Consider the following 15,901-nt stretch of genomic DNA (forward strand, 5'->3'; position numbering starts at 1 on the left):
GGGGGAGCTTATATTTTTGTACCTGCCTGGCATTTTGGCCGTGGTGCTCACTCCTGCACATTTTTGTTGTTGTTCATTTGGAGCACTTCGGCACTGCATTGCACAGCGCTGGAGCACTCGCCCCATGGATTTGTGGATTTGTTTTGGTGTTGGGTTAACAGTCACCTACCTTTCCGCGGTGAGAAAAAGACTGAGTGCTGGTCGGTGGTCGCCCCTCCTTCGGGAAAAGACTGCGCTGGGTTAGTAAGTCTTTGGGCTGAACACCCTCAAGTCTTGGACCCCCCGTCTGGCCTTCTGGCCGAGGAGGGAACAGGATGGACGTCAGAATCTTCGGACGAAGACATCAAGGGTAACGTCGGGACTCTTCATGGCCTTCTGGCTGAAGAGATACTGATACAGTCATGGACTTGCCTGATCTGCCGAAAAGACAGTCACAAGTGGAGCGCACACCACAAGCACGTTTTTTTAGGGCGAACACTTTCACTGCCCGGGCTTCTGTGAGTAGGTTCACTGACTATACTCGTTTACACAGGCTGTGCTGAACAGCTGTGTAATGTGGCAGGCATAATCTTATAGGGGTCCATGTCAAAATGGATTTGAAGCAAAAGGTTACACTGTGTGCTCATTTGCATGGTGTTTCCCAGAATCCCTTGCTGCAGTGGAAGCAGCGTATGCTAGGAGATAATGGGGAAAGGCGGGTTGCAGACCTGGCTGAGATGTCAATGTGTTCACACGTGATATTTTCATTTATTAAATGAACAGCAGATTTTATTTACGTTAAAGTTTAAATAGGTTTTATTTATACTTTGTGCCCGTTTGTTGTAGGGTTTTTTATAGGAAGTTTTACATTGAGAGATTACCTGGAATAAATAAATTGTTTTCCACATTTTGATGCAAACAAATAAAATAAAGGTTATGGTATATGAGATTCATTTGATCAGTTTATAATCCATCTGTTAGCAGTCTGTTCTGAGGAAACCTTGGCAGGGCAGTATAATGGAAAGGAGCCGTCCCATGTAACTGGCAGAACATTCTTTATAAAACGCATTTAACGATGTCAATGTCAGGATTGATGGATGCCACGAAAAAGAGGAAGAAAATTGGAAAACGAGATCGTTCTGCAGAGTACAGCACGTAGCAATTCAAGGAACATACACTAGATTTAGATATTATCAGCATTGAGTATTGGTCATCAAATGATGTACTGTGTGTCCTGTCAACAATAAATATGTTTTTACGTTAAAAAAAAAAAACATTTTTAGTTATGAAGGAGAAACCGACCTGTTGAGTCTCACAGATTTGGACCCGCCCCACGCATTTGTAAAATCCACCAGAAGAGCATGCAGTGCAAAGCAATGACCTCTGGCAGTGAGGAGGTTAAACATGTCACCTACACTCAGCGGGACAGAAAAGACCATCACAATGGGGCACATGTGCATGCAAAACTGGGTGCAGTTGTTCAATAAAGTTTGTTTTGTTTCTTTCGATGACGTCGGCACAGTAATGGCGGCGCCCTGTGGACGTGCGCGTGGTTAAGCAGCTCAGTGTGCCCGGAACAAGGTGAGGATTCTCAGTACATTGTCATGCTGAGAGCAGAGGTGGGGAGCGGCAAAGGAACGGGAGGAAGATACTGGCCCAGTTAGTGTGTCCGACGGGTGACCAGTGTGTTTAAACGAGCTGACGTTATTCATTACATTCCGGTATATTCGGTGTGTGCCATTATATACTGCTAGGTGTTTTGATGGGAAGGTTTACATGATAAAATCACAGCCCAGCTTCACTTTTCTTTATTATTTGTCACAGAAGCAACTGGGAATGTTATGGGCACTGTGAAACATGTAACATTTATATTACCGAGATATACTTTGTATTGTATTTTCACAGAATATAGTGAGTAAATATAATATTTACATACAAGTAGTAGAGGAGGGTGATGCCTGATTGTTGTCTTTGCATTTCCAGATTAAAAAAGAAAATGAAGACCCAGAAAACTAAAAAGTCTCTGAAGTTCCGTTCTAAATGTCAGAAAAGAGGAATTCAAGTCATTGGAGAATGGAAACCTGTCTCGTTGGACCCAAGTCTTTTTGCTGATGAAAAGCTAGATGAAATAATATGTTTTGAGGAGCTCACTGATTATAAACTGGTAAAGACTTCTAACGAGCTGAAGACAAAAGGGCTGAAAAGGAAACACGAAGTAGATGATGATGATGATGATGAGGAGGAACAGCGAGACGCAGAAGATGATGAGAATATAGTGAAGAGCAAAAAAAGGAAGAAACGTAAAGACAGGTCCAAACAGGCAAAAGGTAGAACGGAGGTGGAGCAGAGAGATGAATCGTTCGGTCAGGAAGACCCAGAAGATATAGATGAAAATATAAACAGTGAAGGTGATGACACTGAAGAAATAGTCCAAGTTAAGCCCAAGCAGCAAACAAAAAGCAGTAAGAAAAAGAAAAAAAGAAAGGTTAAGACGAAAATCCTTTCATCTCAGGAAGAAACCCCACTACCAAAATCTTCAAAAAAGATAAAGAATTGGGCATCAGATGGTATTGCTGGCTCATCTGGTAAAAACGCTGATGTTTCGGCATGGAGAAATCTGTGTGTACCGAAGCCGGTACTACAGGCACTGAGCTACCTGGGATTTTGTGCGCCAACACCAATTCAAGCATTAGTTCTGCCTTCTGCGATCAGAGATCAGATGGATATTCTGGGTGCTGCAGAAACAGGTGACGTTTTCAAGGGTTGTAGTACAAATCGTACAAGTTAGCAGAATAGCTGCAACCACTTATTTATTTATAAAATGTTTTACCAGGAAGTAATACATTGAGTTACCTCTCGTTTTCAAGTATGTCCTGGGCATAGAGTTAAAATGACAAATAATACATGGTTACAATACATAGTTACATAAGTGAACAGGGTATACATTATATACAAGACATTGCATGAACAGTTAAAGATAATAACTATTATGGGCGTATGTAACAGTTACAACCACTGGAGTTGATACCCATATATATTTTTGCAGTGCATATTTTATCAGCAAAAAAATGATACAAATTGCACATTAAACGATTGTGTATTGGATGGGACGACATGCTGAAACCCCCCTATATATTACAATTTAATAACAGTGATGCATATAGGAATGGCATGGTTATTAATGTATAATTACTGCTTAAATGGCATGTTTGCTGCCTTGTGAGATAAATGCGAAACTTAATGGTTTAATAAACACAATTTAATTTGTTAATCCTTTAACTGCCAAAGGGACACACTGTGCATAGTTTTCCAAATCCCTGTGGCAGTGAAAGGGTCAATAAACTGTATGTTTTGTAGAGTAGGATTCTGCTGATAACTACACTACTATTCCAGTGAAATTGGTCACTGATTTCCACTCCTTGATTTCGTTCTTCAGGAAGCGGTAAAACTCTGGCCTTCGCTATCCCCATGATTCATTCAATATTGGAATGGCAAAAATCTCAAGAGGCAGGAAGCGGGGACGAGGAAAGTGAGCAGGTGGAGAAGGAAGACACACCTGTCTGTAATGAACAAGATGAGCCTGAAGTTGCAGACCTGGAAGTGGACGCTGGGACTAAGGATGAGAGCAGACATGAAGAGGACGATGATGGATCCCTTCCTTTGGGGTGCGTGAAGGTTGTGAAAGATGTGGATGTTAATTTCGATCCCGCGCCCCCCAGTAAATCTATCACCTGGGATAAAAAGAGACCATTGCTTGGACTTGTGGTGGCTCCTACCAGAGAGTTAGCTGTCCAGGTGAAGCATCATATAGACGCCGTGGCCAAATTCACGGGTGAGTGTAACACTTTATACTGATGTGTGTGTGTGTATTACATATATTCCAATGTAATACACAGAGAACATATTGTACAAAATCATGTAAACTGCCTCTTTCTGCACAGACAAAATGACGCACACATTACTTATTAATTCTTACACATTCTAGTAATTAACACATGGTGTACCTTGGGTTGTATTCTGATATCATTTGCATGGTTTGAATTTTATATTTGAAATCTTTTTTTGTCTTCTAATTTTTCCTCCTTTCTGATGTACTGCTGGACTGTTACTTGGGATGGGTTAGTGTGACACTGGTGTAAACAATGAACTTTCATATAAAGTACTATGTTACTTTCCAAAAAATAACCCCAGACGGCTGCTTTGATTCCTTCAATCAGCAATACATCTATCTATAGTTGTCCTTTTTAAACCCGCTTCCCCTCCTGCAACTAAGAGATTGCCAGTCCCTTATCTAGAACATTTTTCTAGTTTTTAAATTGGGATTCACTAAGAAATATTTATTTTTCCCGTTGGGATTGATGTTTAATAACAAAGGTGGTTTGATATCCTCTTAAGTTGGACCCTTCTTGTTACCTTGAGATAAAGTCTACAAGTGGAATGTATTACATTTTCTAATTAATAAGAAGTGCAGTAGACAATAACTGGACTGTTCTTAAGCGCATTCTGCACCACTCCTGTGATGTAGGCATCAAAACGGCGATGATTGTTGGAGGAATGGCACCGCAGAAACAGGAACGGGTATTGAATCAAAGGCCAGAAATTGTGATCGCGACACCAGGCCGCCTGTGGGAGCTCATTAGAGAGAGGCACTCACACCTGTGTAATCTCCGAAAGCTCAGGTAAGTGGACTATCTGTCAGATCTTCCACCTGCTAGTACAAATACTGATTGTGAGCACTTCTATGGTTCAGTAAGTGGTCTTGGATAAAGATATATTAATGAACCAAAAACGTTGTGAATACCTTTCGGATTCACGAGAGAATCCCTCTCAATTTGCACTCTACCTGTGTGATAATGGATATTGCAGTGTTTGTTGCAGGGTAGAAAACTAAGAACATCAAAAGACGACTAAAGGGCTAATACGGTTCCCTGGAAACCTTAGTAATACGAAAAAATAATAAAATGTTATTAACATGTATATTAAATATAATAACAAACAGTGAATATTTATTTACAATGTGAATAAAATCCCCTCGGTGAAAACGGACCAACTAGACAGATGGTAAGAGTGGGATAAATAGGTAGAGATATGCCCATGAAATCACTGGGCTAAACATTGCCTATAGATATTAGCAATGAATATTAAGCAAGAGCCACTGTGAATGTGGCAGTTTCTTATAACCTTGATGGCATATCCCTGTAAAACCACCTGTACAGGAGTGGGGCGGGGCTGACTAATTGTGGAGTGGTAGTGAGCAGGGATCTGGTGAGAAGATGTATATACCGCAGTATGTTTGTGTAGGTGTACTAATACGGTCCAAGGAAGTGCTATTGCAATCCTCAGAACCAATTCAGGCAATGCAATAAGGTGGCAGTACATAGATCTCTAAACATACATTATGTATTGCTGGTGACATTGTATCTCCTAGTGCTAAGTAGCTTCTGTCACTGTATGTGATGACGCTGATCACAATGACCAAGAATCAGTTATGTACTATTCCCTGATGTCAAAACAGAGGATGCACCATAACCAAGTCCAGTTTGTTGTCTGTGGCTGTATGTGCTCTAAGCAAACAATGGCGAGTCTGCAAAGAACACCACAATATATGCGCGGACGAACTAGTCCACCTGAATGGTTCTATAATATTAGCAAATATTCACTCTTGTGCTATATATCCCTAGGCACACCATGCATCAGCCAGCGCAAGAACATCAAAGTGAAATGCTGTGAATAAATGTCACTTTATATAGGCAGATTCCCCAACTGGAGCGTTAACTTGTGGCTGAGTGCTCTGTAAGAATGTATCCAAACTAAGAACTATAGCCAAAAAACCGTCTAGTGTGTTGCTACTGTTAAACCAAAGTGCTGATGCTGCTTCAGCCTCCGTATGTTAACAAACAAACTAATACTGCTTTGAACTCGTTAAATATATATACCAAATAAGGGGTTTGTTCCGACATGAACAGGTAGGCACATGCAGCATAAAAATCACAATGACACGAACAGGTAGGCACATGCAGCAAAAAAAAAGCCATCACATTATCTCCCTTTAGGTTATGATTTTGGATTTGAAATAAATGATGGGGTTCTTATACCTGCGACTGGTAACATTGTTGCAGCACTATAATTCCATTATACAGTGTGCAGGTTAAGCAAGATACTGTGTTCAGCAGAATAATATTTCTTTTATATCTAATAGACTGTTTAGTTGATGCACACATGGGGAAAAGAAAGCACTACAGTATATCTCTATCTCCCAAACGCAGGGTAATAAGGAAACAACAGGGGTGCTGAAATGCCCAGCGTGTGGGCAGTGTACAAAATTGAAAGAATGGTACAAGTAATTTATTACAAAAGAAAAGGCAGAGTAGCCGCGTACATATACGTTGAAATCACTGGGTACCAGCACTGTGTATTGCTTAAGTCCGGTTAGATGTCAGACACGTTTGGTATAAAGGCTCCGCTAAAGTCCCGCGCTGTGTCGGCACCAGGTGTAACAGATGGACTGCCATCGCCCCCACATGATGGAGGCAAAAACCACGTGATCTCAACCTGTTTTGCACTGAAAGTATTTCCTTAAGGGGCACGGCCATATGTTATGCTTTATAAATCAGCCCTGTTCCTAAGTGCATTTCTGTTTCCATGTAACAACAGGTGTCTGGTCATTGATGAAGCGGACAGGATGGTGGAGAAGGGCCACTTTGCAGAGCTGTCTCAGCTGCTGGAGATGTTAAGCGATGTGCATTATAATCCCAAAAGGCAGACGTTTGTGTTCTCAGCCACTCTGACGATGATCCATCAGGCTCCCACCCGGCTGCTGCAGAAGAAAAAGTTCAAGAAAATAGACAAAGAGACCAAGCTTGACGCCCTCATCAAGAAGATTGGCATGAAGGGAAAACCAAAAGTCATTGATTTAACCAGGAGACACGCCACCGTGGAGACGCTGACGGAGACCCGAATCCATTGCACCAGTGACGATAAGGACTTTTACCTGTATTACTTCCTGCTTCAGTATCCAGGAAGGTCCATGGTCTTCGCAAACAGCATTGACTGCATCAAGCGCCTGACTTCCCTTCTCACCATACTGGAGTGTGACCCACTTCCCTTGCATGCGAACATGCATCAGAAACAGAGGTTAAAGAACTTAGAGCGGTTTGCTGAACGAGAAAGGTACGTCTGTTAAATAACACTTTAGTATTAGAGACGGCTAGACAAACATATAGGAGCCAGCCAGCAGAAAACCTAGCGTAATTAAAACGTGTGCGTCTAAAGCAGGGGCGGCCAACTCCAGTCCTCAAGAGGCACCAACAGGCCAGGTTTTAAGGATATCCCTGCATCAGCACAGGTGGCTCAGTCATTGATTAAACAGGCAGATATTTTGCCCGTCCCCATGTTTTGCCTCACCCCGCACGCCCTTCTCCTTCCTCTTTACCCTCTGCCCCCAATTTATATACCCTCCACCCCCTGTATATACCCTCCACCCCCTTATTATATACCCTTCTTCCTCCCCATTTATATACCCTACACCAGGGGAGCGCAAACTATTTGAGCTGCGTCCCCCTGCCAGCTCCCCCTGCGACCCCCATCGCTTGTGTGCAGCATCAAATGACGCCGCGGGGTCACGAGACAGATATGTGACGTCACCTCACGACACCGTGGCGTCAATTGACGCCGCGTTGCCATGGCGACGCGTCACAGCGTCTGAATCGAGGTAAATTTTATTGCTGCAGAGGTCTCACGTGATCCCCCGGCATTTCATTTAAATGCCTCGGGGAAGAGTACGGGGCCTATGCCCACGCCATCCCAAATACATCCATTGTCCCCCCACTTTGAGCACCACTGCCGTACACCTCTCCATTTCTATACCCTTCTCCCTCCCCTGTATATACCCTTCTCCCTCCCCTGTATATACCCTATCCCCCCACCCCCATTTATATATACCCTATCCTCCTCCCTCCCCTGTATATAACCTATCCCCCCACCCCCATTTATATATACCCTTCTCCCTCCCCTGTATATACCCTATCCTCCCCCCACCCCATTTATATATACCCTATCCTCCCCCCACCCCCATTTATATATACCCTATCCCCCCACCCCCATTTATATATACCCTTCTCCCTCCCCTGTATATACCCTATCCCCTCCCCCCCCCCCATTTATATATACCCTTCTCATGAGCGGTTGTTGTTGCCCAGAATCTGCTCTGTAAAGTGTCCTCGGGGGATTCGGCCGCGGGGGGAAATATCGTCATTAAAAATAAGAACTCGAGCTCCAGTTTATTTCTATTCCAGCTGTGTGCTGCTCACTACTGATGTAGCCGCTCGAGGTCTGGACATCCCGAATGTTCAGCACGTCCTACACTACCAGGTACAGGAGTTTGCAGCGTGGGCTGATGTTTCACATGAGCGCGATGTCAGTATCTGCCGGTCACGATACATTATTATCTATTTGTGAAGCACCAACATGTTCCCCAGCGTGGTACAATGGGGGTGCAAACTGATACAATGGGTCAGGGGGCGCAAGATTCTTCAGGGGGGGGCACAGCAGCGGTTGCAGGGGCCCTGCGCTCTTCCCCAAGGCATTTAAATGAAATGCCCGGGAATCAAGTGAGGCCTCTGCAATGTCTCCGACTTCACTTACCTTGTCTTCAGTGACATGTCACCGCGGGGGTCATGTGATGCATCGCCATGGCAATGAGCGTCATTTGATGCTGGTTCCTCTGAAGGGGGGGGGGGTGCGGGGGCTGGTAGGCAGGGGGGGCACAGCGCACAAACTTTGCGCCCCCCTGCAATAGGTAATGAGTGCCCTGATCGTGAGTTTCCCATCCCCAGGGAAAAACAGGCAATGTTTAAACATAATGTAATGTGGCTGCTCTGAGACACTGTGCCCCTCAGGATGGAGTTTGGGGGGGATTCCAGGGGGGGTGGCTTCTCTGGGAGCTGTTACACCTGGGGGAGTGCATGGGAGGACATCCCCAAGGGGCAGCGCGGGAGAAGGTGGCACTGAGAGGAGGTTCTGGGCACAGCAGAGGGGGTGTTTGGGGGAGTATTTGGAGTCACAGACCGGGATATAATGGGGGGGGGGGGGGGTTAAATGTAATTTCCGAGGCAGCGGGAAGCCGGTGCAGGGATTTGCAGAGTGAGGTAGAGGAGTCTGATGGCTACATTTCGGATGGAAGTGGGGAGCGTCCGATGAGGGGAACCCTAGGACGGAGGGGGCTGCAGGAGTTGACATGATTATTAAGTAAACTAACCTTCGTGTTGCATCTTGAGTGAGAAAAGGACGTAATCTAGCAATATTTAGTAGGTGGCGGTATCAGGACTGGATATAAGGAACGAGAGCGCGGGATCCGGTGACCCCTAGGACTCTCTTATGATGGTGCAAAAATTGCTGTCTGTTTAATGGGATTTACATTACTACTGACTGCTTTTTGTAGCACAATTTAAACGAGGATGCTACACGTAGCTGTATTATTTCATGGCAATGTAGCGGGGTACAGGGGTAACTTGTAACAATGACCACACACATCAGACACAGTGCATGTAAGTTACATTGTATCATTCTATGGGTCTGCATTTGTTTAACCCCGTCACTGCCCTAATGACGTAACAAGGACCCTTATGACATTGGCTGTAAGTCATTGTCCTGTTATTTGGGGACTGTACGCTCCTGTAACACACCTCCCATCCGGCTCTAAAGATCGGTCACGTAGTCAGGATGTGCCGGAGGGTCTGTGGACATGGAGGTGGGATGGCACACTGGCACTGAAGGGGTTAAAGGAGGGGGGGTCTCCAGAGCCAAAATGCTGCAATTCCAGCTTTGGGGACCCTCTGGTTCCCAAGATGCATACTGGGGGGAAGTGCTGCAGGTTCCTTCTCTCCAGGGGAAACAAAATGGAGGTTTACATTGCCTGCATGACGTGGGCCAATAGGAAGCCACGACATCAGCCGCTGTTTCCTATTGGCCTGTCTGACATGGGGGATTTAAACAACCAGGAAGTAGCAGCGTAAATATCTCCGGAACCAAAGGGCCCGGAGCTGAAATGAACACGTTCCGCTCTGTGATCCCCATTCTTCATATACATGTTGCCAATAAATTCAGCAGGGGAGGCACCTGTAGGTGTTGGGTGACCTCTGCTTTGTGCTTTACAGTAACCTATCGCTAAACGCTGCAGCGTTGACGAGGTTAACGGTTGCCTGTATTGTCACCTCTACTCTGTCTTCTGATACGGTCCTGGTGTACGGGCTGGAATGTGCCAACGGCCCACACAACAATGCACAGAGTCACACGCACCAGATATGTACAACATGCACACACCACATCTTCACATGCGTACCACACACAACACACACTACTCGCCATACACATGCATACCCACTGTGTGTGTGCTTGTGTCCATACACATGCATGCAACACACATATACTGTACATGCATCAAACACATACTGTAAATATACATAATATATACACTCACTGTTACTTGATGTAGAAAGGAGCCAGGGAAAGGCAGCTATGCTCTATAGTGCCATCTGGTGGATAGAAGCTGCAGTGTTAAAGCAGCCCTGCTTTCCTTTGTACTAGTGGCCTGCTGTGTGTGTGAATCTTTCCCCCGCCCCGGTCCTGATGTGTGTGCCCATCTTTCCCCCCCGCCCCGGTCCTGTGTGTGCCCATCTTCCCCCCCCCCCCGTCCTGATGTGTGTGCCCATCTATCCCCCCGCCCCGGTCCTGATGTGTGTGCCCGTCTTTCCCCCCCGGCCCGGTCCTGATGTGTGCCCATCTATCCCCCCCCGCCCCGGTCCTGATGTGTGTGCCCATCTTTCCCCCCCGCCCCGGTCCTGTGTGTGCCCATCTTCCCCCCCCCCCGTCCTGATGTGTGCCCATCTTTCCCCCCCGCCCCGGTCCTGATGTGTGTGCCCATCTTTCCCCCCCGCCCCGGTCCTGTGTGTGCCCATCTTCCCCCCCCCCCCGTCCTGATGTGTGCCCATCTTTCCCCCCGCCCCGGTCCTGATGTGTGTGCCCATCTTTCCCCCCGCCCCGGTCCTGATGTGTGTGCCCGTCTTTCCCCCCCGGCCCGGTCCTGATGTGTGCCCATCGTTCCCCCCCGCCCCGGTGTGTGCCCATCTTCCCCCCCCTGTCCTGATGTGTGTGCCCATATTTCCCCCCGCCCCGGTCCTGATGTGTGTGCCCGTCTTTCCCCCTGCCCCGGTCCTGATGTGTGTGAATCTTCCATGCAGGTCCCGCGGACGTCCGAGACCTATGTGCACAGGAGCGGCAGAACAGCTCGAGCGGCCAGTGATGGCCTCAGTTTGCTTCTAATTGGACCTGATGATGTGATGAATTTTAATAAGATCTGTAGGACCCTAGAGAAGAACGAAGAACTCCCAGTGTTTCCAGTTGAATCAAAATGCATGTTTGGCGTTAGGGTAAGAGGAAAAGTGACAGTCCCATTACAGAAACTGTTCACAGCAATATGCACCTGGTACCAATAGGAGCCCAATGTTACCAGTAATTATTGGTATGCGCTGCTAGCCACTTTCTCTCACACAGTGACGTTATTTTCTGTACTTCTTTATATGACTACTGCATTGCTTAACATGGGACAGTAATGACTGTTTGCAGCTGTGTCCTTTTGTGCTTTTCTATAGGAACGTGTGAACTTGGCAAGACAGATCGAGAAGATAGAATACTTCAACAGCAAAGCCAAGCAGCAGAATTCCTGGCTGGAGCAGGCGGCAGAAGCGCTGGAAGTGGAACTGGATGATGATGTTTTAAGAGGTAAGTAGGTCCCTACGTTAAATCTGCTGCCATTTCCACTGGTGTACCAAAGTCTTGTCCTGCATGCTACCAAAGTATAAACTTCCTCTCAACAAAGTATCAAACGGTGTCAGATAAAGCAGAGAAGTAATAACGGACACAAAGTGGCAGTCCAGGCATGGGTTCTCATCGGCTGCCTGGGCTCACGTAACGGTCACTGTCCAAAGATCTCGCGCTCAGCGGGCCAATAGGAAGCCGTGATGTCATTGGTGTGGCTTCCTATTGCCCGATGTGACGTGGGAGCTTTAATTTTAAATCCCTGCTTGCTGAGCTGCAGCGGTTGTCGGCACCCACTTCAGAGGTAAGTACATTTCAGTGATTCAGAGGTCCACCCCTGACCTTGCGATTAGTTCTTTGCTGTTGTGGTCCAAGTCAAGGGAAATCGAGCACAGGAAAAAGGGGCTCAGTGGTAAAGGGGAGCAGGGGAGACGTATTCATGTTTCCTGGAGGTTCAGGTATCATCACTGGGTATATTAATATGATAACGGATAATAAAGATACATTGCACCTTGTGTAGGAGGAAGAGAGCACGAGCAAGAAGAACGGGAGAAGCAGAAAATGATGAAAATAATGAAGAAACAGTTGAAACGCTTCCTGTTGCAGCCGATCTTCCGAAATATCATGAAGACCAAATATCCAACACAGGACGGGAGACTTTCCCTCCCATGTCTACTGGCGACAACGTCAGAAAGTGCCCTGAACACCATCTCCAAACAGAACCAGAAGAAAAAGGCAAAAAAACAGAAACCCTGACAGTTACGGCCTCTTTCTTGTGTATTGTGCTATGGAATATACAGAATATTAACAAATTAAAACTTTGTTTATACTTTTAATCAATGACCAAGTGTCACATTTTGCAGTTAACTAAACGAGGTGATTATAGGAATTTCAGGGTTTGCTATATACAACCCAAGTTGTGGCAGTGAAGGGGAAATATAAACATGTGCGATCTGGAAGTGTGGCATATACAAGTGTTTAAAAAGCACTTCAGTCCATTCTCCAATCCATGAAGTTTTATGCAAAGAATATAAACAGTGTGGGACTCCCCATTCCTGCCCATACATTCCTCACCATATACACACAGTGATATTTTTAGTTTACAAATTAAATACAATTAACTGATTTCTGCACAGAATATATTATACACTCGCCCACAACGAGGCACACACTATTCTATAAAAGTGACAAATCCCCGACATTAATGTAAAAAACAAACATTCAGAAGTTGAATAAAATAGCCCAGAATTAATTTAATCCCCTTCACTGCCTGAGGAATACGGGTAGTAACGTCAAATCCTATAAGCAGCTTTGCCCCGTGTGTTACTGCTCATCTAATGCTGTGCTGCTTGTATTTTGTACAGTATATTATAGTGGGCTCTTTTATACAACATATAAATGGAAGGGCTGGCTCCTTCTGGAAATACATGCTGGTTAATGGCCGTGTCCATCTCATCCACATATTCTACTTGCAGAGGAATATGTAAAGCTTGAGCCAGTGCGATGATCTGGATGTGGTCACACTCCATGGCCATTGGTTCCACTTCCTGCAAGGTCCAGAAAACACAAACGTCAATGAGAATAGAATCCAAACACGGGGTTTCTTACTAGGGGTTGGGATCGGGTGAGGTTGGACTTTATATTAAATGGACGGCTGACATTCCTTCTTCCAGAACCATCACCAATTCCCTTAAGTGATTGTGCCAAACCGTACATGACATGCACATCCTAATGACCTAAAGCTGCAGTATCTCCTACCAAACGAATCAATGGAAGTGACTTGTCCCAGTAGGTTAATGTGCATGCCTAACCCCTTAATTACAGAACGCACCGTAAAATGCCCGTATTCCGGCAAGCTATGGCTGAATAAGAACGTGTCAATCAAGAATTGCCCCATTAGGAAAATAACGTTCTAAATTGCCAAATAAATCACCTGTTGGCTGTAAAGACAAATATGCAGAAACGAAGGAGGAAAAAACGAAGCACTATATCCAGCTGTAAATGCAGCAATGAAACCAACAGGAGTGCGTTCCAAAAATAAAAAGCTATTTAATGGATCAGAACAAAGTAACAAAACACACCTACGCGTTTCGGACCTCTACAGTCCTTTATCAAGCTTATTAGCTAAAGGGAATAACGGGAGACTAACAGAATACAATAGGAGGAAATGCAGTAGAGATATGAGGGGTAAGTGCACAAGGAAGAGCCTCGGACCTACATTTCCGAGTGCTTCGCGGAGGAAGGGAGATTTCTGGCGTGACGCTGCTGGGGAGGGAGCTGGGCTGGTGAATATTGGGAAGGGAGGGACTCCCACAGATGGGGAAAATTGTTTTATACTCGAGTGCTATAGAGACAAATGGAGCAGAGCGTACGGGATGAGAAGGGACAGAGAGGGAGGTTGCAGCGGAGATGTACAAGTGGATAGAAGAATAGAATGAGATAGGTAATATGTTTAACTGTATCTTATACTATATTAGTGAAAGCACTGTATGCCTGTCTGGATGTCCGGTGTCCCTAGGGGAAATCTCATTGGTCCCTTGGGCCGCCCGCCCCCGCACACCTCTCATTGGCCTGAGGCGGAGTGACGGGCCAAACACACACACACTAGGTAGGGGGGGTGCCCCCTTGGGGGGGGGGCACACGATTATGTAGGGGGAGCGCGAGCAGCTTGCAGGGAAACCTGGGGGCGGCCAGAGCTGTGCACCGGCGCTCCGTGCTGCTGCTTCTGTGTCTTGCAGAGGGGGTGGGGCCAGATGATCCGTGCTGCTGCTTCTATGTCAGTCTTGCAGAGGGGGCGGGGCTTCCTCTGCACACAGACAAGCCCCTCCTTCTCTTCCTGTCTGCTTCCCATTTTCAGCAGCATGGGGGGTTGGGGGATCGGAGCATGTCGCCCCCCCCCCCCAGGTGAAATTGTGGACTGATTAAGTGTGTGTGTGTTGGTGGTTGTGGTGGTGGGGGGGGGGGGGGGAGTGATTGAGTGTGTGTGTGGGGGGGATTGGGGGTGTGTGGGGGGGATTGGGTGTGGGGGGGGGGTGGGGGGATTGTGTGTGGGGGGGGGGGGGGTGGGGGGATTGTGTGTGTGTGTGTGGGGGGGGGGGGGATTGTGTGATTGTGTTTGGGAGGGGGGATTGTGTGTGTGTGTGTGTGGGGGGGATTGTGTGTGTGGGGGGGGATTGTGTGTGTGTGTGTGTGGGGGGGATTGTGTGTGTGTGTGGGGGGATTGTGTGTGTGTGTGTGGGGGGGGGGGATTGTGTGTGTGTGTGTGTGGGGGGGGGATTGTGTGTGTGTGTGTGGGGGGGGGGATTGTGTGTGTGTGTGTGTGGGGGGGGGGACTGTGTGTGTGGGGGGATTGTGTGTGTGTGTGTGTGTGTGTGTGTGTGGGGGGGGGGGGGATTGTGTGTGTGTGTGTGTGGGGGGGGGGGATTGTGTGTGTGTGTGTGTGTGGGGGGGGGGGGGGGGGATTGTGTGTGTGTGGGGGGGGGGATTGTGTGTGTGTGGGGGGGGATTGTGTGTGTGGGGGGATTGTGTGTGGGGGGGATTGTGTGTGTGTGTGTGTGTGTGGGCCCCCCCCCTCCCTGCCCTTTGGCCCCCCCCCCTCCCTGCCCTTTGGGGGCCCCCCCCCCTCCCCTCCCCTCCCTGCCCCCCCCCCTCCCCTCCCCTGCCCCCCCTCCCCTCCCCTCCCTGCCCCCCCTCCCCTCCCCCTCCCTGCCCTTTGGCCCCCCCCCTCCCTGCCCTTTGGCCCCCCCCCCCTCCCCTCCCTGCCCTTTGGGCCTCCCCTCCCCCTCCCTGCCCTTTGGGCCCCCCCCTCCCCCTCCCTGCCCTTTGGGCCCCCCCTCCCCCTCCCCCTCCCTGCCCTTTGGGCCCCCCCCTCCCTGTCCTTTGGCCCCCCCCCTTCCACTTCATGCCCCCTGCCCTTCCACGCCGGGTATATCAGCTAGTATTGTATAATATTTAAACTGTTTCTACATCTGCCCCTTAGTGCCCATTACATCATCACTTTACATGCACAGAAAATACTTTGCCGACAAAGTTTAGTAGAAGGAGAGAAAAAAAAAAAGTTTTTAAAGTGAACCAGTTTGTATATGAACTTCTTACAAGAAAAGAGAAT

General features: G+C 47.3%; 2 protein-coding genes across 6 annotated transcripts in view; one reads left to right on the forward strand and one right to left on the reverse strand.

The window, feature by feature from the left end:
• Positions 1-12,629, forward strand: DDX24 (DEAD-box helicase 24). Of its 3 annotated transcripts, none has more exons than XM_075614454.1 (9): positions 1-1,560; positions 1,963-2,726; positions 3,416-3,811; positions 4,505-4,658; positions 6,634-7,149; positions 8,274-8,349; positions 11,217-11,405; positions 11,628-11,757; positions 12,314-12,629. In XM_075614454.1, exons 2-9 carry the CDS (start codon positions 1,976-1,978, stop codon positions 12,547-12,549), a joined length of 2,448 nt encoding a protein of 815 aa, XP_075470569.1. In that variant the 5' UTR covers positions 1-1,560; positions 1,963-1,975; the 3' UTR covers positions 12,550-12,629. The 3 variants fall into 3 exon arrangements, with proteins under 3 accessions (XP_075470569.1, XP_075470570.1, XP_075470571.1); XM_075614455.1 differs by lacking the exon at positions 1-1,560 and adding an exon at positions 1,569-1,709; XM_075614456.1 differs by lacking the exon at positions 1-1,560 and adding an exon at positions 1,569-1,700.
• OTUB2 (OTU deubiquitinase, ubiquitin aldehyde binding 2) overlaps positions 12,610-15,901 on the reverse strand; it is a 27,051-nt gene continuing 23,759 nt past the window's right edge. For all 3 annotated transcript variants that reach the window (XM_075614460.1, XM_075614458.1, XM_075614459.1), the window contains exon 6: positions 12,610-13,340. In XM_075614460.1, coding sequence (XP_075470575.1) covers positions 13,128-13,340 — 213 coding nt within the window. In that variant the 3' untranslated portion in view covers positions 12,610-13,127. The remainder of the gene's footprint in view (positions 13,341-15,901) is intronic.

Source organism: Ascaphus truei, chromosome 9 (assembly GCF_040206685.1).
Source record: "Ascaphus truei isolate aAscTru1 chromosome 9, aAscTru1.hap1, whole genome shotgun sequence".
In the NCBI taxonomy this organism is placed as follows: Eukaryota; Metazoa; Chordata; class Amphibia; order Anura; family Ascaphidae; genus Ascaphus; species Ascaphus truei.